Source organism: Lichenostomus cassidix, chromosome 2 (assembly GCF_008360975.1).
Source record: "Lichenostomus cassidix isolate B80296 chromosome 2, HeHo_3.0, whole genome shotgun sequence".
NCBI classification, from domain to species: domain Eukaryota; kingdom Metazoa; phylum Chordata; class Aves; order Passeriformes; family Meliphagidae; genus Lichenostomus; species Lichenostomus cassidix.
In genome coordinates this window covers 74,080,977-74,107,721 of record NC_139482.1, presented here as the reverse complement: position 1 = coordinate 74,107,721, position 26,745 = coordinate 74,080,977, and the positions used below count along the sequence as shown (strand labels likewise).

General features: G+C 35.0%; 1 protein-coding gene across 2 annotated transcripts in view; it reads right to left on the bottom strand.

Annotated features, from left to right (window-relative positions):
• Positions 1 to 26,745, bottom strand: part of CDH10 (cadherin 10) — a 96,955-nt gene that overhangs the window by 54,522 nt on the left and 15,688 nt on the right. For both annotated transcript variants that reach the window (XM_085052103.1, XM_085052102.1), the window contains exon 2: positions 3,915 to 4,292. In XM_085052103.1, coding sequence (XP_084908229.1) covers positions 3,915 to 4,145 — 231 coding nt within the window. In that variant the 5' untranslated portion in view covers positions 4,146 to 4,292. The remainder of the gene's footprint in view (positions 1 to 3,914; positions 4,293 to 26,745) is intronic.

The window sequence follows — 26,745 nt, the reverse complement described above, 5'->3', positions numbered from 1 at the left end:
CTCAAAGTAAATTAAAGCTTTTCAGAACAAGTTTGAAAATGCATAATACTTTATAATTGCAGTACTTTATTTGAAAAATAATAAATGGGCCTTGAAATGTGTACTAAGAAAAGAAATAAAAATTTTGTATCTGTTTTCCATAGAACCTATGTAGAATTTCTGTAGAGAAAAATATTGATAAAGTGGGTTTTCTGATATGAATTTTACAATTCTTTTTGAACATTCCTGCCTTGTTTACCTGAAACACGGAAGGACACTTTGAATTATTGTCTTCTAGTATATTTTTGTGAAGATATCTCAAAGACAGATAGTATAATATATATATATAGGTTTGGTTTTGCACATGGCACTTTTCTATGACTGCAACATTTACTAGAGATACAGTTGAAATTATTATTTGGGGTTCCACATATAAAAAATGTGTGTAATTTTGATTTCTACTCTGAGGATACTATGTATTACATGAAGGAAAGGATTACAATCCTTTTTCTTATAATAATAATAAATATTGATCTAAAGACCAGTCCATATGTACTGTGCCACCATTTCACAAGGGTAGTTGACTTAAAGAAAGAATACTTCAGTTGTTATGGGATTACATATCCCATTTACTCATTGAACCTCATTTCCGTCATATTATTCTAGCTGAATATTCTCAAGATAACCCAAACAGTGAATGAATGAATGCATAAAGTGCATTTTGAATTGCAGACCCTTTTTTCAAGAGTGGTGTGCTATTGAACAGTTTTCAAGTTTCCCTGATAGATATATAGATGCAGATTAAGAAACAAGAAAAATTGTATCAGTCATGAGCTCAGAAAGCAACAGGTATAAACCATAAACCCAGATGAATCTGGTAGTCTCAGCTTTGGAAATTCTGCTGGTTCTTCCACTGGAATGTTTGTCACCTATTATTGTCAGTTTTAAAAATCATACTTGGTACTTATTTTTGACTGAAGTCTTTCCATGACAAAAATTCTCTCCTAGTCCTTGGCCACAAATCATTGAGTCCTAACTTTTGCTCTTATTACCTTACAAAATTTCCAAACACCATCTCCAAACTTGTTGCAAAGAAATTAATAGGAAAGTGGCATTTTATGTCACTCACCTATCCAAATAATTTTGTCTCTGCATAAAATCAGGTAGAAGGAAACATCCAGAAATGTTTTGACTATACAACTTGGAAAGGTGAGTGCAACAGCAAGGGAAAGGTGATGGATACTGTAAAATTTATCTAGAACAATTTTAATCAGTAATTATTTATTTACCTAATAATTTGAGAATTTGGACTATAAGACTAAAGCTTTAATTAATATAACAATCAATTTTTAATTCCACGTATAACACCTCTTTCCATTTACTTTCTTTGTGTAAAACTCTCCCTGAACAAATACCATGCTATGATACTCTTAATTTTATATGTGTTTTCTACCTTTTTCCCAGACTTGTCAGAAAAGGGCAACTTTATATACTTGGGTTAATTTTAAATTTGCTTTCTCAAATTACCAACTCTTTTAGTTTAACCAAAGCAAAATAGATGAAAGGCCTTTCTTAACTGCTCATCAAGTTTCTTCTCAGTTCCTTATTCTTGATCTGTCATTTTACTCATCTTTACTTATCACTTCACAAACACTTACAAACACTTATTTTCTCTCCACCAAAGTAGTTCCATGTTATCAACAGCTCTCTTTTTCTAATGAAGATGAGTTAGCCTAAAAAAGCTTAACCCTTTCCCTTCTAAAGAATCTTCCTTCACTTATTTATGACTGAAAGAAAATTATTAAGTAACAGTACCTGCACTCTACAGTTTGAAATGAGAAATATTAAAAAAACAGTACAATGGCTAAAAAGTAATCAGCAGGCTTCTGAAGGATGTTAAATAATGTGAAATTCGGGGTTCCCTGGAAAGCTGTTTATTTCCTAGGACTTCTGTGTGCAATATACTTTTTAATAGAATAGCATAGTGTTTTGATAAAATGACCCTTCTTATTTTGTGGGCAAGGTTGATTTTCGTAAGCTATCAGCCTGACCTGAGGAGCTGGCCTACTTACTTCAGAACACTTGGGAGTCATAAGTACACTTGAGAAGTGTATGAAATAAATATAGGGACTATTTACAAGACTGTCAACATGCTTTGGAAACAGTTGCATTATTTAAATTCTAGTGCTAATATAACATATTCAAAGCAACAAATAAAAAATGGAAACTTACTCACTTATAAGCCTGCACTCTAAAATTTTCACTTAGTATTTAAATTTCATGAGTTTTAATATGCATTTCTTTTTTCAAATCCTCCAGCATCCTTAATTCTTCCAAGAAATGTTTTATAATATAATAATCCCGTACACCAGTATGTGCCGGGGCCCAGCTGGCTGAATAGCAGTTTTGCAGAGTGACCTTGCAGTCCTTGTGAGCAGCAAGTTGACCAGCAGCCAGAAATGAGCCCTTGCAAAGGTCATCAGTATTCTGGGCTCCATTTGGAAGAGCATCACCTGGAGATCAAGACAGATGATCCTTCCTCTCTCCTCTGCCCTGGTGAGATATGTCTGCACTTCTGTGTCAAAGTCTGGGCTCCCCACATGAAGAGAGGTACAGAACTGCTGGAGGGAATCCAGCAAATAGCCAACAAGTTGATAAGGGGACTAGGGCATTTTTCATATGAGGAGATGCTGAGAGACCTGAGATTGTTCAACCTGGAGAAGGCTCGCTGTGTCTCAGCACAGACCTTATTAATGTATGTAAATACTTCTTGGGAAGGAGTGAGGGATTCAGGCCCAGGTTGTTTGCAGTGATGCTCAGTGACATGACAAGAGACAACAGGCACCATGTGATATACAAGAAATTCCCTTTAAATATATGAGCAAATCTTTTACTGAGTGGATGGTCAAAAACTTGAATAGTTTGCCCAGTGAGATTGTGGAGTGTCTACCTTTTGAGCTACTTAAAATCTGACAGGACATAGTCCTGAGGAAGCTCAAGCTTACCCTGCTTTGAGCATGGGGTTTGGACTAGATGATCTCTAAACATGCCTTACATTCTTAGCTGCTCTGTGATTCCATGATTTTCAAAAGTCAGTATCTCACTGTGGTATTTTACAAGTTTGAAACCATGTAAAAATTAAAATCTCCTTTATAGAAAATTGAATTTCTGTGTTTAGAACTAACCATTGGTGCTAAGTTGGATCCATTACTGCTGAAACTAACTTTCATTTTCAAGAAAATTACCATTTTGAATTAATATCTTGTACTTGTTTGAATATTATTGTGGCATTATACATTATATATTTTTCAGTAAATCACATGGGGAATCCTAAACATCAACAGAAAATAATTTAAAGGAGACTTCCAGTGTCCTTTATGTACACCCCCTAGTAAGCTATGCAGTCACATGTACCATTCTGCTGTCTTCTATTGCAGTTCACTACCTAAACACCTCATTTCTGTCCCAAGTTTTCTAATGAACTTTACTCCCTGCAGTTTATTGATTTTCAGGGATAGGTAAAGAGGAAAAAGATTTTTTCTTCAAAATAGGTTGCATTCCCCAAACATGAGCATAGAAAGAGAATGCAGTATCTTGTATGAAATACAAAATATTCAGAGACAGAGGTGGAAAATTATTTTATAATGATTTATAAAATATTATGCTTTGATAATGAGGACATATTGAGTGGGCTGCTTGTAGGTATGATGTGCTGAAACAAACAAATCTGTCAAACATATTTTCCTTTGTTTCCTTCAAATATTTCTCAATAGCTCTAACTAGCAACATTAATTTAGTGATTCTAGTAGGAGAAACAACATATATATCGCTTGGAAATCTACTTCTTACACATTAGAATAAAACAAAGAAAGTAAGGCTCTGTGGAAAGATAAGAACACTTGAAAATTATACAGAAAACCTTATGTGAAACCTACCTTGCCTACATACTGATAATCGGATCCTGTGTATTCCTCTAAAAGAAAAAACTGATTCCACATCCAGCCTCGCTTCTGGCGGTGAATTGCTTTCCCATCATTCCCTGAAGCACGTCCTCCAAAGCTCTTGGGTCTGAGATCAGGAGTCCTTCTGAACATCATTTCTGTATGGCAGGGATGTGGCAGCCACATCCAGAGCAGCAGAAGTAATAGGACTTGCTGTATTGTCATAGTTCTCCACTGCTGATGCTCCTCAAGCCGGCCGGCAATGAAGAATAAAGTTTGGTTTTCCTTGGCTTATTTTTTATGTTTCTAGTTTCTGATGCAGCCAAGAAGTTCCCAGCAACTCATCTCTGAACCGTATAGAGTAACCAAATCCTGAAAGTAGAAAGAGAAGAGATAACATAAGTTGAAATGCATTCACTCCCTAGTGTCCAACATCACTGCTACTGTACTCTTCATATACAAAACATAATGACATAGGAAGCAACCTGGTCAGGAATATAAAGGTTATCCCTATAGGGAAAGCACTGAATATATTAGGTAGCTGCTGTCAGAACACTTCTTAAAAAATAAAAGTGAGAGTGCCATTTAAAAAAATTCAGTTTAGAAACTTCTAAGAGTGTTCTTTATTTAGACCGGTGGATTAATATTGCTGAAACTTACACATTAAACAGTGCTGCCTTTGCTTCAAATGTTTTCCACCCAATTTCATTTACAAGAATTCCAGTGTTTTATTAATCTTATTATCAAGAGACATGAAACTCTAACAAAAAGTAGTTTTAGAAATTACAAAATGGTAAAACACTAGGTCTCCAGGGTATTTTAAATGGTAAAAGGAAATATCATATGCATCAGAAGAGCTACAACATGACAAGAAGCAAACTTTTAAACAGAAAATGTTCTTGAAATGGTCTTGCAATATGGAGTGATGTGAGCTTAGCCTTAAACTGTAGGAAACATTTTTAAAAGGATGAGGGCTTGTTTTTCGAGTATCCTAAAATACTGAACTTCATCTCATTGTGGGAAATAATATCACAGGGAGAAGGCAAGCCTCTCCCAACTACTTTTTTTTTTGTCTCCCCTTTTGCTTTTTTGCTTTGCTTTATTTAATTTCTTCCTTCATCTACAGGAACCATGTTATTTCAGCAGGAAAAATTTAACCAGGTTCTCTTCACTTTACTTCTATCCCAGAATTTAAAGAGTAACAGTTTTTGTAAGTGAGATCATTTGGTAATTGTTTGCTCCAGTAAATCATAAAAACCTATGATTTGTCATCTTAACAGGGTGCAGTTTCTGCAAATTCTAATCAGGATGGTTTTGCTATTCTTTCTAGCATACCTATAGAGAACATGGATGGTTGTTCCATTTCCTTGAATATTCTTCTACATGTGGCACAAAACTCAAGTAGTAAGGAACTTGGGTGTTTTTCTCTCCTCTTTGCTGATTTGATACACAGCAATACTATATGTGCTCTGCTTTCAGCAACATTATACTATAGCTCACTATCATCTTAAATATATTTATTTTTCAAAAAGCTATGTAAAAATTTCAGAAATTCTTCTTGCATTTCAGTTTGATATTGATGTGCTACTTAAACTATTTCCAATCGCCCTGTGTTGATTAAAAGAGCCTATAATATAATGTCAGGATTTTTAAAGTGGGTAGACTATGAAATATAGTGACATAGTTAAAAAACTCTGTGTCTCTGTGCAGGTGTGTATGCAGGTCTATTAATAACTGAACAGATTATTTTCAGGAACCAGATGTTGTCTCCAAGATATATTCACTCAGAAGAATGTTTTCCCCTCTCTCCCAGCATTTGGAAGCCTAAAAAACTTCTCAGTTAAGGATTGTGGCCCAAAATCTGTTCACAGTAACTCACACATATCCATTTTCATTGGTCCAAACATATACCAAGTTATGTATCATTTTAATTAACCACTTCTTCCTTTCTCCTAAAATATTGACATTTACTTGATTTGTGAACTTTGATTACTGCACAGAACAATATCAGCATGTAAAAACTGGAGATGTGGTCCTCCACCTTGGAAATTATTTATCACAACACATACTTGTGTTCTTTTGAGACAAAGGTATACTGAGTGAGAGAGGACAGGTAAGTTTTATACTAAGACAATTAGAAAAGTTTCTTCTCAAAGACCACAAGAAATTAAAAGTTTACATAATTTCTCTCAATTTCCCAAAAATTTGGAAAAATATTGGGCTTTTCTGGAAAGGGAATATAAAATTTTCTTCCCTTTTTTTTTTTTTCTTTTGGTGTATAGGGTTTTTTTCCTTTTTTTCCTTTTTTTGTCCTTATTTCACTTTCTTGTTGCTATCAGTATATATATTCCATTATCCACACATTATTATTTGATGTAGAAGTGTTGTTAAATGCCTCTTGGGAAATAATGCTTCAATATTAGGGGTTGTTATTGAATTTCCTTCTTGTTAAATTAGGTCAGCAGAATGAAAGCTCAGATGAAATTTGTTAAACTTACAAAAGTAGCTAATGTACATGGACTTGGCAAGTACAGCTGCTTAATGGATGTACACACTAGCAAGGCCTTTTCCCTCCTTTGAGATTCCTGCTGGAGTTCAGTTTCCTGCTTTAAATGTGACGAGTTTGATAGAAGTCTACTCTAAAGCAGTAACATTTACCTTTAAAAATAAGCTAGCAAAAAAGAAAAAAAAAAAAAAAACAGACTAAACTTATAAAAAGCACTGTGTAAAAGAAAAGTTTGAAGAGAATTAGATGAAGAAACCTTTTACTACATAGCTACAGAAAATAAACAGAGGTGCAAGTTCTGCATTATGCTGCAGATCTGTATTCTGTGCTGGAAGAGTCAGTAGAGGAAGATATATTTTTCATCTGTTTGATTTTGTTGTTTGGGTTTTTCCATGGTTCGTTCCTTCCTTCCTTCCTTCCTTCCTTCCTTCCTTCCTTCCTTCCATCCATCCATCCATCCATCCATCCATCCTTCCTTCTTTTTAATTCCCGGGAAAACTAGTTTGAAAACAGTCTAAATTTCGGCAAAAAAATTATCTTAAGAGAGGGCCTGAGAATTCAGAAGAATTTTAATAGTTTTTCTGGCTTCAACTGTTTTATTTAAACGAATTTTAAGAGTTTAAAATAGCTTTAAATAGCTTTAAATGAAACTATTTCACCAATCTTTGTCTTCAAATCTCTCTCTATGTCTTCTTCCAGAAGATCACTTCTAGAATTTTTGCCACAATAGAAAAGAAACTAGGGGAAAAAATTAGCTTTCTAAAATCTATCAGGAATATCCAATTTTTGTGTAATATCCTTCTGTGTAATGCCCATATTTCTATGTAATATCCTTCTAAATTACATTAAAATTACTACAGAACTGTGCCCAACTGTGCGCTTGTTTATACAGGTTTTTGCTTTTGTATTATTTTTAATGAGTTTTCTTGGAACAATTTCTAGTATGCAGGAAATGGATCAATCTTCACTGAAACTGTTAATCACCATTAGCTTTCAGGTAACAATTTAAAAACCATTAGGCAGTACTTTCCACAGGTTGATCAGTTCTATATATCTCAGAACCTAGAAGAAAATGTTTTAATGCCACTCCGACTGTATTCATGTGATTTCAAATGTACTTTTAGGAAAACTTGCAAAACAGGTATTCCTTTTCATTCATGCAACCCCCTCACCCTAATACTAAAACATATTTCATGCCCTTTGAAACTCATAAGATTTAACAGTTGTATAATATGGGCCATGAGTACCTTTAACCCATCCACATGTCAGAGTTCCACTTACTGGTTCAGGAGACTCAACTTTTATACCAGGGATGCTATTTCTGTATTAAATTATGTCCTCTCTTTTACTGTTTTTTAGCACTCATGTATAGTTGCTATTGGAATTCAGCAGAACTAAGTTTAAAATAGTAACTTTAATACACCTCAAAAGCTTGTGTTTGTTAAATTTTTTCTAATAAAGAAATTTTAGAAAATTTCTTTTGTGAAGAGCAAATTTGAACAACAAAATATTGTACTTGGGATAGCTGAAATTTAAGAATTTTGTTTTGTATTTGACCTTGGTCAAACTTGAACTGAATTTTAATTGTGTGACATTTCAAAAAGCTTGTTTAAGGAAAGATATTTATGCAATGCTGTTCCTGTTTTCTCCATTTCTTTTTCAGTTGGGAGCCATTTACAGCTCTAATCTTGTCTTTCAATTCTTTTTGCTATGTTTGTACAAAAGACAGATATTTTTGGAACTGGAGATGGTTTCTGAAAAATTAGGTTAAAGTATGTTGGAATTTCACGAGGAGAACAATATTTAATTTTATTACACTGGAAGTAAGCAGAACATATTTTGTTCTTGCTCTGCAGAGTTGATACCAATAGTGTTATTCTTACGTACAGCCACAGTGAGAAACTTTTCTTACATTCCACCTGATTCTTTATTATTTTTGGTCCCTCTCCAGCCTCTGGTATAGAGTTACCACCACAATCTGCAGACCTTCTATCATAGCTCTTCCAGCCTTCAGCCTACAGGCAAAGTTCCTGGGGCCATCAGCCATGAGACATAATTCCTACCATTTTGGTTCTTCCTTGAATTAGGCAACTTGCTAAGGTGACTTTCTATTTCATTAGAATTCTGATTCCTGGCTTATGGTGTCAGAAATGAAATTCAAACCTCTGGCTAGGTTTAGAAATAATAAGGACTGTTTAATAAACTAGTAAAAGTAGAAGTAGCGAGACACCTAAGTGCAGAAAAAGCTGTATTTTCACTGAGTCTCAGGAGAGCTTTCAGCTCAGATAATTAGTTGTATTAATTTATTTGCTACTTCTTTATCAAAATCAGAAGAATCTAATGCTTTAGAGCAGAGTGTGATAAAGCAAGTACTTAAAAAAGACACCTTTGCAAGAGACCATAACTCAAAACACAACAAATCTTCCTCTCTGTATGTGTAACTTATTGGTGTAAGTTATCCCTTAAGGGAAAAGAAGACAATACATTTTTATGAATAATTTTAGGAATATTTGAAACAGACAAATTAGCTCTGTCAAACAATCAATTCTTAATTGATTCTAACCTCATCATTCCTTGTATTATAGACTTATGTTCATTACTTTATGTATTATATCCCAATGAAGTAAACTAAAGTAATTCATAATTTAATTGCTTAGTTCTGAACTAAGGAGATAATTAGTAAATTGTCAATAAGCTGCTTATTTCATAGCCTGCAGCACAACCCTTGCACACCACAGTGATCACACTTCAAGTTATTAAATTGTACCAGGAATTTGCAAAGTAGTCAGTTATAACTTTGAACTTTAGGGTTTGGTCCTCTTCATGAAGTCCTGCAACCATTAATCTGCTTAGGAATTGGAGTTGAATATATATTGGTAAATGCTAAACTAAAAAAAAAAAAAAAAAAACCATCCAACAACTAACATTTGAGGGATTAAGTATTATGATTTGTAATACTAATCATATTTCCCAATCATCAAAACTACTTCACTCAAAAGAGTGGTTTTGGATATTTTCAAAATTCATGCAGGGAAAACGAAGGAAAAGGAAATACTAATACTAAATGTTACAGCTTTTGCTAGAAAAGTTAATTTTTTGGGCTACAGAGAGATTATACAGAGGCATACCTTATGTCCTATTTTTAAGCATATTTATGTATTAAAAATCTTATTTTTTATTTAAAAAAAACCCTATATACACTATACAAAATTCAAAGTAGAAGGTTAAAGATGCAATCTGTGTTTCACTGGTAGTTCAGTAATTGTTTATCTAAAACTGTAGTTAAGCAAACAGAAATCAAAAATATGGAATATATAACTCCAAGCTGATGTTAAATTGAAGAGGAAAAAGGTACCAAAACTCACTCGTCCCAGTTCCCCTCTTGTGAAGAATTTAGTCCTCCACCCTGTTAAAATCTCTGGATGCCTCACCAAAATCATTCCCTGGCCTTCTTAAGGAAGAGTGAAACCCTCAGGCTTAAGACAGAGCAGGACATTCAAAGGATAAACAGAAGACCAGAGAAAAGGCAAAAGATATTAGTAAGTTTTCTTGCATAACAATTTTGACTGTTTATTAATGGGGATTTTGTGTATTACTCAGATTACCTGGATAGGTAACAATAATTCTTAGCCCTCTATATGCAGTGAATACACTCTCTTTCACAGTAAGACATTGAGAGAACCACACTATTATGGTAGTATTATGGTAGTAAAGAGAGTTAAATTTACCTCTGTCACTAAAATTTTGGGGGAGAGGTTATGCATGCAGAAGTGACAAAATGGTAGGTGACTGGTGAACATGCAAAATTTATTTGAATCTTTACAACTTCTGTACCTTGTGAGGTCCTCAGAACATTTAATTATTTGTGCCACCCTGCTCTATGTTGTAGATTACTCTTTCCTACCTTTTTATGTATACTGAGTCAAGTTTCACAGAGTAACTACCCAGTATTTTTCTGTACGATATGGATGAACAAGTATAGAGTTTATGTATTAAATTTACAGAGTGTATAAACACTCTCTGTTGAATTAAAGAAAAAAATTGAAGTATTAAAAAAAATCAAAGAAACTATCTGAAATTTGCAGGGTATAGTTTGTTAAAAAAGTGGAAAGATCATATTAGGTTGCCCAACATAACAATAAACTACTGTGTGAGTCGACACAGGCAGGCAGCCAGAAAAACCACAAACCCGTGTCTGAAATGCAATGAGTAAAATTATTTCATTACTCACTAACCAGAGGAACCTGAGGCAACACTCGGCAGAGACACCCAGGAGGGAACAGAGGCACAGTCAGGCTCCGTCCATCCTGATGGACAGCAGCCCTGCTGTTTGCACACATTTATTATGGACCTGTGCATGTGTAGTTTACCACCATGCTCTGATCTCCTCCGTGGTTTGGGGATCTCTGCTTTGATCTTGTCTCTTCCAATACAGGGAGCTCAAGCATGTCTGTGAGAGTGCCTCCAAGTCTCTCAAAACAACCACACCATCTCTACACAGAAATTCTGCTTCTCAAAACAGATGGAGGACAAACAGCAGTAGGTATAATATATGTGCTTTCCCACACTGTTATTCTCTAGGCCTTGGCATTCCCAGATGCAAGGTGACTTGAGCAAATCTACCACCCACCCCACCATCCTTCTGCTTTTAACCCAGTCCTCCCAACAACTCCCTTGGCACAGTTCTGGAGAAAATAATGGAGAAAGAGTATAATAGCTCTGAAGAGTCTCAGTGTGGTGGACTTTTTTATACTTACCTAAAAAAAAAAAAATAAATAAAGAAAAGGGAAAGGAAGATATGTAGACAGGAATATTATTCTTAAGAAGTATGAAATAATCCTTCCTCTCCACTCGGCCTCATTTTAAATTCAGTGTTCATGTTTGAGCACACATCTAATTATTCATAACATGTAAATTATTAGACATCAGGAAAATGGCAAAACATTAAGGGAAAAAAGATATTATTTTTGAGGAAAGAAAACTACACCTAGTTACTCATTCTACATAAAGAAAACAAGAGGAAGAAGGGGCTGTGGTTGTCATTTTAAGCAACAGTTCTTGAATTTTAGAAACTGTTCTCAGTGCACACCACAGACAGTATAAGCAATTGACTTCCATTACAACCATAGTGATTTAGGTTAAACGTTAAGTAAAACTTCCTATATATTTGCAGGAGTAGTCAGTAGCTGAAATGAGATGTGGCTGAAGGACTGGAAGAATAGTCTGAGCAAACTGCTTTCAGAAATGGGCTGCCTGAATCTGGTATGACCAGAGTATTTCTCAAGATGTTTTCAAGCTCCATCCTACAGAACTATCCCTTCTTTTTCCCTTTTATCCCTTCATGTCATCATTTCTTTTTATTATGTCTTCCTAACAGTGACCACTGTTACCAGTGACCACCCTGTTCTCCTATATGTGAGTACGGATTGTTCATTCCAGATCAACCACATCCTTTTCCATTTATCTGAATCCATCTCAAAAGCAGCTTTGGATTTACTTTTGTGGGTTGAAAGCAATTGAAATTTTCTTGCTTGCCAGCCAGCACAGCATGCTTTTACACATCAAATGATACAGTCCTAGACACATGGCTCCCTCCCATTTAGATAAGGTCATGCCAGTCTTCTGAGTTTCGCTCCACAAGATTTTCTGGTTGTATTTATCCCATAAATTGCCTGTTATATGCTCCCAGATAGGAAATTTAGCCCTTTCCTCCTCCATCATCAATTCATGTGATGTATTTCGTCCTAAACAATTATTCTGTTTGTGTTTAGCCCATAGCCTTGCTGCCTTCTAAAACATCCATATTCCATTATTAGCAGACTTTTTCTTTTACAAGGAGGGTAGTCCTCTACTTTACATATTAAAAAATCCAGCTGAAATCCCAAACCAGTTAGAGCTTTTAGTGTTTGATTTTCCTTTCCTTTCCTTTCCTTTCCTTTCCTTTCCTTTCCTTTCCTTTCCTTTCCTTTCCTTTCCTTTCCTTTCCTTTCCTTTCCTTTCCTTTCCTTTCCTTTCCTTTCCTCTTTCCTTTCCTTTCCTTTCCTTTCCTTTCCTTTCCTTTCCTTTCCTTTCCTTTCCTTTCCTTTCCTTTCCTTTCCTTTCCTTTCCTTTCCTTTCCCTTTTTCAAAAAGAAAACAAAAACCTAACCCAAAACCTAACAAACAAAACAAACATGAAATATTTCTTACAATTAAAAAAAAAAAAGAAAAAACAAACCTGTCCTGATACTTAGCATGGCTGGGTGAAGAGCAGAAGAGAGTGATGGTGGAGATGAGGACAATGACCAGTTCTGATAAGTACCAACAAACAACTTCCAGAAAGTTGTTTTCTTCTTTGAAGAGGTATGGAGTAGGATGAGAACAGTAATTCATTAGTGGAAGTAAATCTACTTTCATCATTATCATATTGTAATTTAGGCACAAGAGAATATGCTGAAAATATTTTGTTAACAACCTATTTGCTTTTTCTTATTCCTTACATTTCATCTTGACAGACCATGGCTTTTCTGGAAATAAAAATATCAGAAAATTCCATATGAATTTTACCAAGAACAAAGCCTGAGATATCATTGAATATCTAGACCCAGTGATTTAATATTCCTTCTCCCAGTACTGAAGTGTTTTCCTGAACAGGGTGAATTATAATGAATAATGCTGAACAGTTAAGAAAAAGACATTCTTTTCCTTCAGGGCAGGTGGAATTTTAAATCTCCTAGCCTTTGCTACCCAATGCTTTCACCTGCCAGCAAACTCTAAGCCTTATTAGGGAAATAGAATAAGCACAGAAGCGTGCCAAATATCTAAAAACTTACTCTAATCTCATCAGGAGTTTATATCTTCAGCTCAGGCTGAAACCTTACAGCTTCAGAGAGCAGAGCCAGTTCACTAAAGCATAAAGAATTGGGGCATTGAAAGACTGTGCCTGCTTAGAAAACTGTGTAATTTAATAAAGTGTTCATTGATGTCTACACAGTGGCTCCTCAAACTTGTGTTAGTGCCTGTGCCTGCAGCATGGATAGTCACATTCCTGCTAATTAGATGATAGCAGAAGGATTACATTCTTTCTTAGCAGTCAGGAAGGAATGGAAGCAACCATTTCTCGTGAAAATTCACAGTTGAAATTAACAAGAGAATGAAATTTTAAGGAAGTTTCTTAAAGCAGATGATTTTATTTCTCACATTTATTTGAATAAAAGTGTAAGTATTGAAAAATTCATTTAATTATTGACAAATTTCATAAAATTCATATTTGGCAGAAAGAAAAGTCTTAAATGACAAGATACATTTGAAATGCATTTGAAATTTTTTCCTATAAATATGTCTTAAAGTGCCTGTGCTCACCTGTGCACCTTGCACTCAATTTTTAATTATTATAGCATACTAAAAAGTTCAGCTATGGGTTTTTGTATTGCTCTCCGTTTATACAGCAAAGTAAAAGTCTCCCTGTGGGGGTAACTGCAGTTTGTTGGACCAGGATGACCTGATATTATGGGGGGAAAAAATGTAGGAAGTGTTTACCTTCGTTATACTAGTTTGCTGTGGTTGGAAAAAATGTTCATAATTTCTTCACCTTCAGTGAGTCAGAATTATAGGTCCTCATTTATAACTTGTCCATAAGCTGTTATTAATGACGAACCATGATGAGAAACCTCTTAAGAATATACCAGATACATGTATAATGTATAATCTGTAGCCTTTTGTGCCTTTCATTAGACCATATACAGTGCATTGCAGTACGATAAAGTGTTTTCAATTTAGGCAATATTATATTTGCTGTTGTGTATGAAATGTAAAACTATCTGTTGTATGAGGTATGCAAGAAAAGCTCCTTTTTCCCAAATGGTTTTTGCCTCAAAACAGTACACAGCAGGCTGCATCTGACATATTTTCAAATTAGTTTTACTGCAGGATTAACCATAAAGACCTGCAAATATATAATAAAATTTACCCTTTTTTGCATATCTCAGTAATGAAAAGAATGTGTCTTGACTGGTATTGTAAAAGGATATCTGCTGTTAACTAGCACATGGGCATGATAAACTGCTGATGGACATGGATCAATTAGAAAGTTTGAAGGCAGGGAAATTTTCACTTGAAATATTTCTGTGTACTGTAAAACTTCACCTGTACTTTAAATAACACTGGCATTCAAGAATGCTTTTCATGCTCAGAAAACACAATTTATACATTTACTGCTGTATATACTGCTATATATGCTGTATAAGTATGACACTGCTGTATAAGAAAATAGAGGTAGACGTTGAGGAGATAAATGAAATTATGGGTAGTCTGACCCTGGGTTCCACACTTGGATCAAGTGTGTTCTGAATGCCTTCTGCGGTAAGCTTCTATGCTTTATACAATCTCTGATTGTGTCTCAGCCTTCAAGGTAAGAGAAGTTAGGCCAATGCAATAGATTTTATTGGACTACCAAGCTTAGCTAGAAAAAGTCAGTTAAACCTGTGGATTTCAGAAATATTCACTGGGCAAATCTGTTGACATTTAAGAACAGGTTTGTACTGTACAACTTCTTTTGATAGATCTTTCATGTTTGATGGATATACAGATATATATCTATATATATATGTTGGTTTGCTGGCTTTCTATATCTTGCTGTTTTTTGATGTTGAGCATAGCATCTGAGGGGACAGTTATAATATAGGACTGTTGCAGAGATAGCCTGAAGAGAGCCACTGAATTTGTGATGAAAGCCAAATGAGGATATGCCTACCTTTTCCTGTCCAGGTATCATCTATGTAGAACACTTACTGAGAAAACAAATACTTAAAAAATATTTCAGGAAAAAAATCAATGTGCTGAAAAAACACTTGTACTACCTACCTCAATAATGTGAAGAGAAATTCTTCCCAACAAGAACATTCCTCTGGAGAACTAAATAACTGAATTCTATTTTTTTTTTTCTTTTGGCCATAGCATAAGACATTTCACACTCTTTGCTCTATGCTTTTTTGAGAAATAATGGGTTGAAATCAGAAACACTTTGCACTGGAAATGACCTTGCATGGGTAATTGGTAAGAGATACATCCAGCCGCCACTAGAGACATTTTATTAAAAACAGTCATTTTTGTCTCTGATCTTTCTATCCTGATTTTCAAGGGTGACCAGCAAAACACCTTTCAAAGATAAACCGGAACAGAGCTTCAAAATTCATCTAGAAGACAAAAACAATGAACTCAAATGGGTTTCTGTTTTTACTGAGTATTGCATTCTCTCTCCCTTCCCTTTTAACCTCTATATGTCTGCAGGTTATAAACTGAGTCTCTCTTTCCTTTGAGAGCTAAACATCTCTTGCTATTCTCTACAACACTATTTTCACACCAGTCTATTTCATTGGTGGCAACTATATATTTAGGTATATAATTTTTTTTTCTTTATAGAATTAGTATATTGATAGCCATCTAATTAAAATTAGAGAAATTTCTTCAACTTCTGTATAAACTCCACTTTTTCTATTTCAGTTAAAAAGGGCATCTGTGCCTGAAAGAATGTTTTGTATTGTGGTTTCCTTTTTTCCAAATACAGCCAGACAGGCAAGCAAAATGTTTTGACAGTATTAAAAGAGCTATACCTCATCTGTAACGTCTTGGATCATTACAGTTACAGCAACACTAGCAATCTTTATGGCATTCATTACTGCTTCATCTATGATGCAGAAAAGGAATATACTCTTTTCTATTTACTCTACAGAACACAATAATAAAATATTATTCTGATATTCTAGATCACCTGAGATTGCAGAGCAAGTATGTGACAGGCAAGGAAGCAAATTGCACCTTTTGAAGTCTCAAGGTACAATACTGAGTGGTCTTTAATTTATTCTGTTCTGAGAGGCTTCTATTCTTTATCCTGTACTTGTGTACCCTCCTTCAAGCCTGCTCGACAAGGTCATTAATATATGAATAGCAATGGATTTACTATTAGTCAAGTGAAATCATTTGCCTTCTCAGTGAGGAGGACGTGTGCTAGACAAGAAAACAATAGTAAGCTCCTACCTATAGGATAAAGCTATGCTCTGGAGAGCTATAAATACACTGAAGTTATTATAGCTGCATAACTCAAGTAATAGAGCATTGACATAATTGAGTGTGGACTAATGACCAACACAAAAAGGAATAATAAGCAGAATCCCCTTAGTCCGTAGGGAAAATATCTGCTTTGCTCCACCAAATGAGGAAAGCTATGTGTCAGATGGAGTATTGAGCGAAGTTATGTGGGTAAGCTTGAGCAGCCCTTTTCTGCAAAAGATGTGAGATATAGAGCAAACTCAGGAGGACATTTGTAAGTTCTGCATGAGGGGTTGCATTCTGAAGGTCTAAGCATGGTTCACAGCAACTGGAGAATCAATAGTTTAACAATGGACATACGGACAAACAGGACAAAGTGGAGAGTGAGAAGAAAAACAAAACACTGTCGAGAATCAGCACCCTGCATCTCCTTTCCCACACCCAAATCTTGCTTAGCAGCAAGTGACAAAGTAGCAACACCCATGGTGTAAAGGATGGAGATATTCCAAAGTAATGACTTCTGCAAGGAGAGGGAACAAGTAGCAAGCAAAATAGTCTGATTCATGGTACAAATTAAAATGAATGATTAGCCCAGAGTGGTATGTGTGCATATTTATTTGTTTCAACATGGAAAGTAGAGATCTTCCAGCACATTGAAAGTAACAGACACAGTGATTTGACTTAAAAAATGTAATTATAGATAAACTTGTTGTTAAAAGAGCTGTAAAAGGAAGAAAACAACAGTATGCCTGGGAAACTACCCAGACCTTCGCATTCATCTGAGGTGTTTTCTTGTGGTGTGCAGAGATTGCCTGAAGGAGGATAGATGACAGATAGACAATAAAAATAATTGTCGACTTTTGTTGGTGGCAGTGGTGGTATTTATAAAACAAAGATCTGGAAGTGTGAACATAGGTAAGGTTTACTTTGACAACATGTTACTTTTTCAAACACAACAGTTTTTGGCAAACCAGTCTGCTAAGTTGGAACACTGGAATAGAGTGAATTGGCAATTGGCAGGTAACATACAGCACCTAGAGTCCCTATCACTGTAATTTTAACACAAAGATCAAATGGAGAGTTCTCATCCTTTTCAAAAAGGGAAAGGACAAATTTTCCTTTTGGGCAACATCAAAGATTGGGGGAAATGAAGAAAATAATCATACAAGCAAAGTAATGGTCTGTAATTATTTGTTAAAATAATCAGGAACTAGAAATAAGAAGGTCAAGATCAAAACCAGATTTTGAGCAAAGAGAGAATTAGATTTTTTGATAGATTTTTAGTGTTAGCTGAATTCTGTGGGATAATTTAATTAAAGGCCTTGGAATTTGGATTAAAATACTACAGCTCTTTAGACAGTAAAGACTTTATTGTGGGTGCCATCTGACAGGTGGTTGGATAGCTGATAAAGTTTAAAGCTTGAAGTTCTGGGTATGGTTGCTTGTTTGTTTTGTTTCTGTGTATGTAAATACATGTGCATGTATAAACTTTGCCTCTGTAGGGATACTCATCCAGAAAATATTACAGTTGGACTATTATATGAAGATAGAAAAGAAATATTGTGAAGGGAAACCAAGAGAATACTAACAAAATTCAAGACTTTGCTTTGCTTTTTAATGTCTATTTTATTGTTTATTCATTTTAGTATTTTCTTTCAAGGAAACTCACTTCTATTCTGTTTCTCTGATAAGCCCCCTATAATCAACTCTGCTTAATTGTTCTGTTGTTTGGTTTTTTTATTTTCTTTCTTCTTTTCATTTTTTTTTCTCTATCACTGCAGAATCCTTTTACATGGCCACTGGGCATTCATCAATTAGCAACCAATATTAGCTATTAAACCAATATCGACCATCCCTGAACATCCCTTGTCACATCAAGCAAGATGATTTTTTGGCTGGCAGCTCTTTTTAGTCCAAACTGAAAATAGAAAGCTGCAAGAGGCTCTGCTAGGCAGAGTTTTTCCTGTCCACACCATATCCAAGGTGACAATGAGTCTTAAAATTTGGTTGCAATGATTGTCCAACTGCACCCACAACAGCCAGAAAACAAAATCCAAACAATGCATATGTTGTCACATTTAGCTAGCAAGCTCACAACAGGCTGCCCGACAGTTTAGGAATATCTTATTACAATAGCAAGGTAACTATCATGCTCAAAGGGAAAACAGATTCATACGTTATGGGTTTATCCAATTACTTCCTTTGTTAGACAACAACAAGCTTTAATTAAAATTATATTTCCACAGATACAGATAGCTAGAAAATCAATACTTTTCCTAACAGATTCCTGTAGGATTACATTTATCCCAGTAAAACTCAGTGTTTATAGCAACACATCTGATGTACTGTGAAATTTGTGGTTTTATATAACTAATTATTTTATGATGCATGCAGTATTTACAACAGTTTCTAATTACCCCTCTCTCTTTTTTCTACTTTGGATCGAAGATGAATAAATTACTATTATAATTGAAAACCAAATGTTTATAGTTTAATTGCAATTGGAAGTCAATTAGAATTCAAAACGTATTTCTGTGTGAAAAAATCCTATTTATTTGTATTTCATGTGATTGAATAACAATTGTACAAGAGAAATACAAGGATTGTATTATATAAGAATAATTTATGCTTGTCAATTATAATCTGGTTTCTGGGATTTTGATTTTTTGTTTTTTTTTGTTTAGAAAAAGGGACTGTTTCACTATAATATGGATAGCTAATAATTTAACTTACTGTTTTTTAAACAACAGTCTTTTTTTCAAACTGAAAGGAATTACAAATGATTAATGATATACTGATCTTTGGAGTTAAAGACTTCTTCAAGTGTTATAATGTTTTTACAGGGGCTCATTCCTACCTTGTACAATATAATAGGCAATATTTTGATATAATTTCTGAATGAGGAAAGCTGTCCTAGGCAGCATCTACACATTTTTCTCTACAGAGTATTCTTTTGTATATTAACCATCTAAAACAGCAAGTGAAATCTCCCTTGTATAGATCACAAATGAGTAACCACAAGAAGACTGTAAAAAATAATTTTCTTATTCAAATTCTTAGAATCAACAATTTTCTCAAAGTGTCTGTTCAGTTCTAAACATATTTCCATCCCCGGCCCATAAATGAAAAGATAATGATGTATATACCACCCAGATACCTAAAAAAACTATCCAAAACAAAGCTGTTCTTCTTAGGACAACACAAATTTGATAATTCTGTGCATTTGAAGGCAAACCAATTCAAATTTGGATATGTAAAATATAAAGAGATATATGCAGCATGAAACTGAGATATTTTACATATAGTTCTTGGCACAACAAACTAACAGCTTGGACAAACACAAAGTATTTCTATAAAACAATGCTTTATATATTTTATATTTAACTATATTTTTACTCAACTACGGTAAAAAGCAAAGAGATCCCACCACTTAACCCCACTAGGATATAGTGGGATATATTAGAATCCCTCAATTCATTTCCTCACTGTCCAGATTTTGTCTATGATGGAGTTAACTTTGTTTACAGTATCTTCTATTGCACTGTGTTCAGGATCTTTGCTGGGAACAGTGTGGCTAACACAGGGATGTTTTCATTATTGCTAAGTGGCTCTTACACTGTGTCAAGGCTTTCTCTGGTCCTTACCTCACCTCTCCAGTAAGTAGGCTGGGGGTGCACAAGAACACAGGAGGGGAAACAACCAGGATAGTCCACCCTGACTAATCAGAGGGATGTGCCATGTCGCATGACAACATGTTCAGCAGTAAATCTGGGGGAAGAAGAAGGAAGTGAGGGACATCAGGAGCAATGTGTGTCTTCCCAAGTCACCACTGCCACATGTGATGGATCCCTCCTTTTCTGGGAAGGGCTGAACATCTGCCTGCCCATGGGAAATAGTGAATTAATTACCTTAATTTGCTTTGCTTGTGTGAGCAGCTTTTTCTTTCTTTATTAAACTGGTTTTATGAGTTTTCTCACTTTTATCCTTCCCTTTCTCTTACTTATGCCACAGCAGGGGAAGTGACAGAGCAGCTGTGTGGTGCTTACTGCCTACCAGGTTTAAGCCAGAAAACTAATCTTTTTTTTCTTTTTCTTTTTTTCCCTCAGAGAAAGTTATCTTCAAGAAAGTTACACTTTTAGGATAGCAAGAACCAGATGATCTGTGGATTTTTTTTTTCTTCAAATCACTTGCAGGGAGGAAAATGCCACAGGAAATCACAAAATATCATAGATGTGTCTGTCTGTCTATATGTGATAAACTCTCCTTACAATTCTTGGGTTACAAAGCCATCACAAAAATCTGAATCTCCCATCTTCTACTAATGCTATTGTCTAAAAGGTGGCTAAGAAATAAATCCATACAGATCCAGCCACGAGAGTACACAAACTACAATATATTCAGACACTTTTGGCACAACAAAAGTCTAGGAATTATCAACATAGGAAATGTTGACCATCTGTTACCAAAATCACTCCAGGGGAAGCAAATCCATTTCCATCCAAAGCATACCATGACTTAACTAGTAGATAAAGAATTCCTGTTTCATCCAACCTGCCTTGATATTTTTACAAGGTGGCATCCAGCTTCTCACTTCTGAAAGGCTTATGCCAGACTGGATCTCTGTCATATTGCTACAAACATCATTTGTTGCACCTGCCAAGAAAAAAAATGCATCAACCCAATGCTAGTGTCAGCATGGGAAGAAGCAATGCTGAATATTTCATATTTCCTGTTTACATTTATACCTTGCTTTACAGTAAAGCAAGCAATTACAAGAAGTTTAGGTCTTTAGACAAACATAGGAGGAAGGTCACTTGAGGTCCTATGTCAATTTATTAAGGTCCAATGGATCAGTGGCCCCGAACAGACAGTAAAAGTGATTCTTAAGAGCCTGTAATGGTCACATAAATGAAATGGCAATACATCCCACTGAATGTTTTTATTCTTATGACTCATTGTGTTCACTTTTTCAATTTCCATTCAGTGGCACATTGACAGCTATTCTTTCTTTTCCCCACAGTTTCTTTTTATCTCTGGTATTTCTTTTATTCCTCTTCCAAACACCTGTTTGTGAAAGGCAGACTAGCATAAGAATCTAATGTCAATGACAGTGTTATCCTTATGTTACTACAAGAATGTCAAGGATTTGTTCTCAGTTTCAGCAACAAAAAGCCAGCTACTTCAGTGACTGAAGTGTACTTGCTAAAGATATTCACTGATGCTACTCAGAGGAAAATGTGATATGTATTTAAAGTGTGTATTATGATTTTGAAAGAAGCTATGGGGATTTTTTCCTCTGTGATGAGAAGCACAGAACTACAATGTTACCAAATATATACTTACACATTAACAAAACTTAGTGAAAATGTCAAGCAATGATTACTTCCCTCTTCTTTAAACATTATTTTAGAGTAAAACAGATATCTTATCTCTAATAACTGTTATATAAGTGAAGATTGAAGAACTCAAGTGTAATTTCTTCCAGTGCCTATAAACAAACCTTTCAATTTGCAATCCCTCCTTCACATTACTCAGTGGAACTTTTTTAGACAGACAGCTCTATGACAGCAAAGAAATTAAATACCAAAACCACAAAAAGTACACAAGTTCTGAGAAATAAAGGTGCTTAAAAAATTGCCATACATTGAATATGACAGACAGTCACTCTCACACCGTTGAAAATTTTGCACCTTACTGGCAACTAGTGAGGTAAGATGTCAAACTCCATTGACAGACAATGAGGTCAGAAAGAAGTCATGTCACAGAGCTACCAGATCACAGCAGCAGCATTGCTGCTGTCATTTCCATCCTCAGCTGGACAGGTGCTGCATGTGACCCTTCTGATCTGCAATTGGACAGCAGCCTCTTCCATGTCTCTCTGCCTCGGGGTTTTTTCCAAATCCTGTTCCATAAGCTTTTCCAATTTAATTTCCCCTCTAAAGCTTTATTTATGCAAATTGCTGAGGTCTGCTACAAATGCTCATCCATGCCAAGGTATGCAAGCTTTTTCCACAGTATCAACATCTGTAAAAACATCCTTCACTTTTCATTAACAAACTCCTTTTATTCATTATCTTATAACCTTCTCATAAGGAACAAACCTCCAGTTCTATAGAACAATATTCTGGAAATAAATCCATGGCTGATTGTATCACATGGAATTCTTTGCCTTCCTCACTTAGGAGACATTTTTCACTGAGTTGTTTAATAAGATTTTTTTTCTTAGGGGACCTGGAGGGGAATAAGGAAGGAAAAATTATGCACTAACTTAGTAAAAAGGATTCTAAAGATGAAACATGGGTATGCTAACACAAACAAGCAAGATAGGTATAGATAGGAAAAAGAATATAGGATAGAATAAATTACAATATTCTAGGGGCAAGAAGGATAAAAGGAACAGGTGATAGCAAGTCACACTGTGGAAGGTACTGCATTAGGCATCTATCATCTTTGACATCTGTATGTTAATACAAAAAGCATAGTGAGCAAACCTAGAAAATCAGAGAGTTTTTTGTTTTAAAAGTTCAAAACCATATAATAAGCATAATAGAGAACTGGTGCAGTATCCCGCAGGACAGGAAGATTATGATAATATTATGTGCAGGAAATATTCACAAGAAGACCAAAGGAGGAGGAGTTTTGAAGGAAACTATCTGGCACAAATAAAAGCTTTTGTAGTGCAAAAGTGGTATAGAAAATGCACAATAGACTTGGCCAAGCCACTGTAATTTCATTCAAAACATAGGGAAGCAAACACCTCAAAAATATAGAATATATTGAATTGCTAAATATGAGTAAAAAGGAGTAAAAGGCAAAGAAAGAAGTAACATAGACAAAGTCACGGAATAAAAATGAAAAGTCAGAGATATCTAGGATGAATTAATTCTGTAAGAGAAATAGGAACAGAAGCAAGATTGAAAAATTTGATTCAATACTCAGTGGAGGGACAGTGTTTACAAATAGAATGAAGGAACTTGGAGAATGCAGTGTGTTATCACAGCATTCTTTTTAAAAATAAGTGTAGGACAGATAGCTAATACAATTTAAATTGGCAGCAAGATATTATGATTTCTGCATTAAACAGGAAAGATTAATTGAAGAATTTAGATGTGAATGGCCACCCTTTGCAATCCTATTAACTGTATTACAATATGGTTTACAACCAAGAGAGATGAGACACTGGAGAAATCCATAAACCATTTCTAGGTGGGAAGTGATGTAAACTACCCCTGATGGGGATGGAACAACACTGGACAAGGTGTGCAGCTGCAAGCAAGACAACTGTTAAATTATGGGATGAGTCAGCGATAAGACATTCAGAAAACCCAGCAACCCAGCAGCAGCACATTCATGTGTTGATAAAATAAAACCAGCTCAGCATGAGAATCAGGCATTCTCAAGGACCACACACTGTTCACTGCAATTTACAGGTTTTCAAAGCATGGGCCTAATGAATTTACTACTAGTATAGAACATGAATTGGCTGAAGCAGCTTCAGAATAATTAGTCATTCTCTGATTAAAAAAATATATTTTCCACTCCAATTCCTCCCTAAATTCTTCCTATGATTGAATAATTATCATGCCTGGTGGACAGCGAAAAATTACTAAATGTCAACCATCTTAATGTTTGTGGGGCAAAGATCACTGAATATGATTTAACAGCATCATCTGGATTCAAAAAAAGAAACTGATATATTAGGAGGGTTACTATCTATAAGAAAAATAAAGTGTATCTTCTCTACTGAAGCAACAATGGGAAGGGCTCAGCTACAATAATAAATCCATTTTGAACTCCACACCTTAAGAGAGGTGTGGAGAAGTCAAAAAGGAACTCTCATGACTCTCATGTCACGAGTAAACAAACTGATGCTGCTATGTTACAGAAGAAAAAGCGTGTGAGAGAGGAGAACAAGTTACATCTTAGAAATATGAAAGACTTCAATAAAGAGAACACAGGATAATATGTTATCCATATCCACTGAATGTGCATGAAGAAATGTTTAAGATGATTTGTAGCTGGAAAGAAAAAAAAAAAACCAAAAAAACCCAAAACAAATAAAGTGCAATCCCCAGCCCAGTGAATTAATTTTGGTTTTGTAATTTTTATGATAATCACATCTGCAGACAGAACTAGCACACATTAACATATAGTACAACTCATCTCTTAAAACTGTCTTGGAGATTAACTTCCTTTTCCACCTCTATCCATCCTTAATCTTGGAAGTGCTATACCCAGAAGACCAACCCTGAAATTCATTTTATTTAGACTGAAAAAATAATAAAAGGCTATTACATAATGTGTACTTTCAGATATGATTCACGCCAACACAATTACTGAACAAAGAAGGAGAACCAAGTTTTTTGAGCCAATCTTAATCATGCTGTCCCTATGTTGTGAAATCAAAAATAACAAAGTGTTCCATTAATATAGATTCAACATAAAATAAGTAATATTTGCAAGCTGGCTTTCACAGCTGCCTAGGGATGAAACACAATTTGAAAAACTAAATGCCTACTCATATTTTGTTTGGTAGTATCTCACCTTATGTTTGCTTTTTTAGGGTTGTCACTTTGGACTACTGGATTTTCAGAAGTACCTTATAACCTGACTGGAAACAGGAAACAGCTCAAGGGCCTGAACACAAAATGGTTAATGTTTATGTACCCACTGTGTCCTCAAGGAAAGAAAGATGGAATGATTTGAAGCATGCAGAAGAAATTCTGTCTGAAAGAGGAAAAATCATATGGAAACTGTAATGGCATTGCTATTAAGAATGACCTATCTCCAATATAATGTTTGATTCTTTTAGATATTTCAGCTGTTTCAAATCACACTTAGTTCTAATGTGATATGTCATTTAGCATCAGACATAAATGCTATGTTTCCAAAGGGACTGTGGTGGAAAGAAGCAGAGGAAACAAATCAATATTGCTTAATTTACAGAAAACTCCTTAAAAAAATAAAATCGTATTATTGAATTGGCAAACTACTTCATCAGATTTGAAAGTTCACATATTTCTTTTATTATATATTGCCTTTTTTTTTTTTTAACTTAAGCATACAAATACAATATATAGCCAGTGGATAGGGATGAACTCAAGTTAGGGTAGGCTATTTGTGATCTATTCCCCATACTTGTCTACTTAGTTTTAAATGCCTTATCTTTGTGACAGTTTCTAACTGGCCACAACATTTCCGTACAAAGAATTCTGTAGAAAGACTTCCAAAAGTACAAGAAAATTCAAACACCTAGACTTGGCAGTTTACAGAGGTCTTACTTGGTGCTGGAAGCGCAATCCTGACACACTATAGAAAGATGTTTTTGTTTGTTTTTCACTCCTGTGTGGTGTTAAATGTGTAAAGCTGCACATCTTCAGAGAACTGTACATTATATGCACCCTGGGGTATGTGTTTCATCTCCCAGTACACAGCTCAAACATCCTAGTTCTTCTCTCCCCCATAAACACTTTTTTCCTCAATCCTTCCACAAGCAAATGTTATGGTACAAGACCTCAAGGAAGATAGAAGGTTTTTGAAAAGGATATGCAAATCTCACCAGGGTGTGTTTACAAAGAAAGAACCCCAGAGATTATATGTAAAGCAGTCCAATTAGTAGGAAAAATCCCCAAGATGAAACTGAGATAGCATGCTGTTCTCAATACCTATACATTCATAACTACACTCTATACCTTTTGATAATCCCAAAAAAGCAAGAAGACTTGATTTTAAGAATTATTTTCTATACAGTGATAATAGCAGGGCTCCCTCTCAAGGCTGAATGTTGATTGTTAGATTTCTTTAGAGTTCAAAACAAAAAAAGCCCCACTAGTTATGGAATTATGATTTAATTTGTATTTCACTAAATAACCTCCATGTGCTGCCCAAGCATCCATATAACACACATTTCTAGGAGGTAATAGGACTACAGATGAAGCAGAGTGGATATAGTTTGGGGGCGGCAGTGGTGGCTGTATTCTTTAATTATATTAAATGGACAAAAAGCAACCTGAAGCTTTTCACCAATTCTGAAGCCTTTATTGTTGTGCAAACCACCAGGCAGTGCACAGATAGATAAGAATTCAGTGCCTATGCACAAACACTGTTGCAACTCAATAGCCCCCACTATTTCACACACCTATTAGTAGCTAATACCTTATATATGATACAAACTGACTTTTCTTTATCGTTAATTAAATCTTCATAAATAACAGCCTTTATACACTGAAAATTATCCAGGAACTATAGCTGTGCATCATGACAGCATTGAATATTCTTAAAATTACCAAAGTAC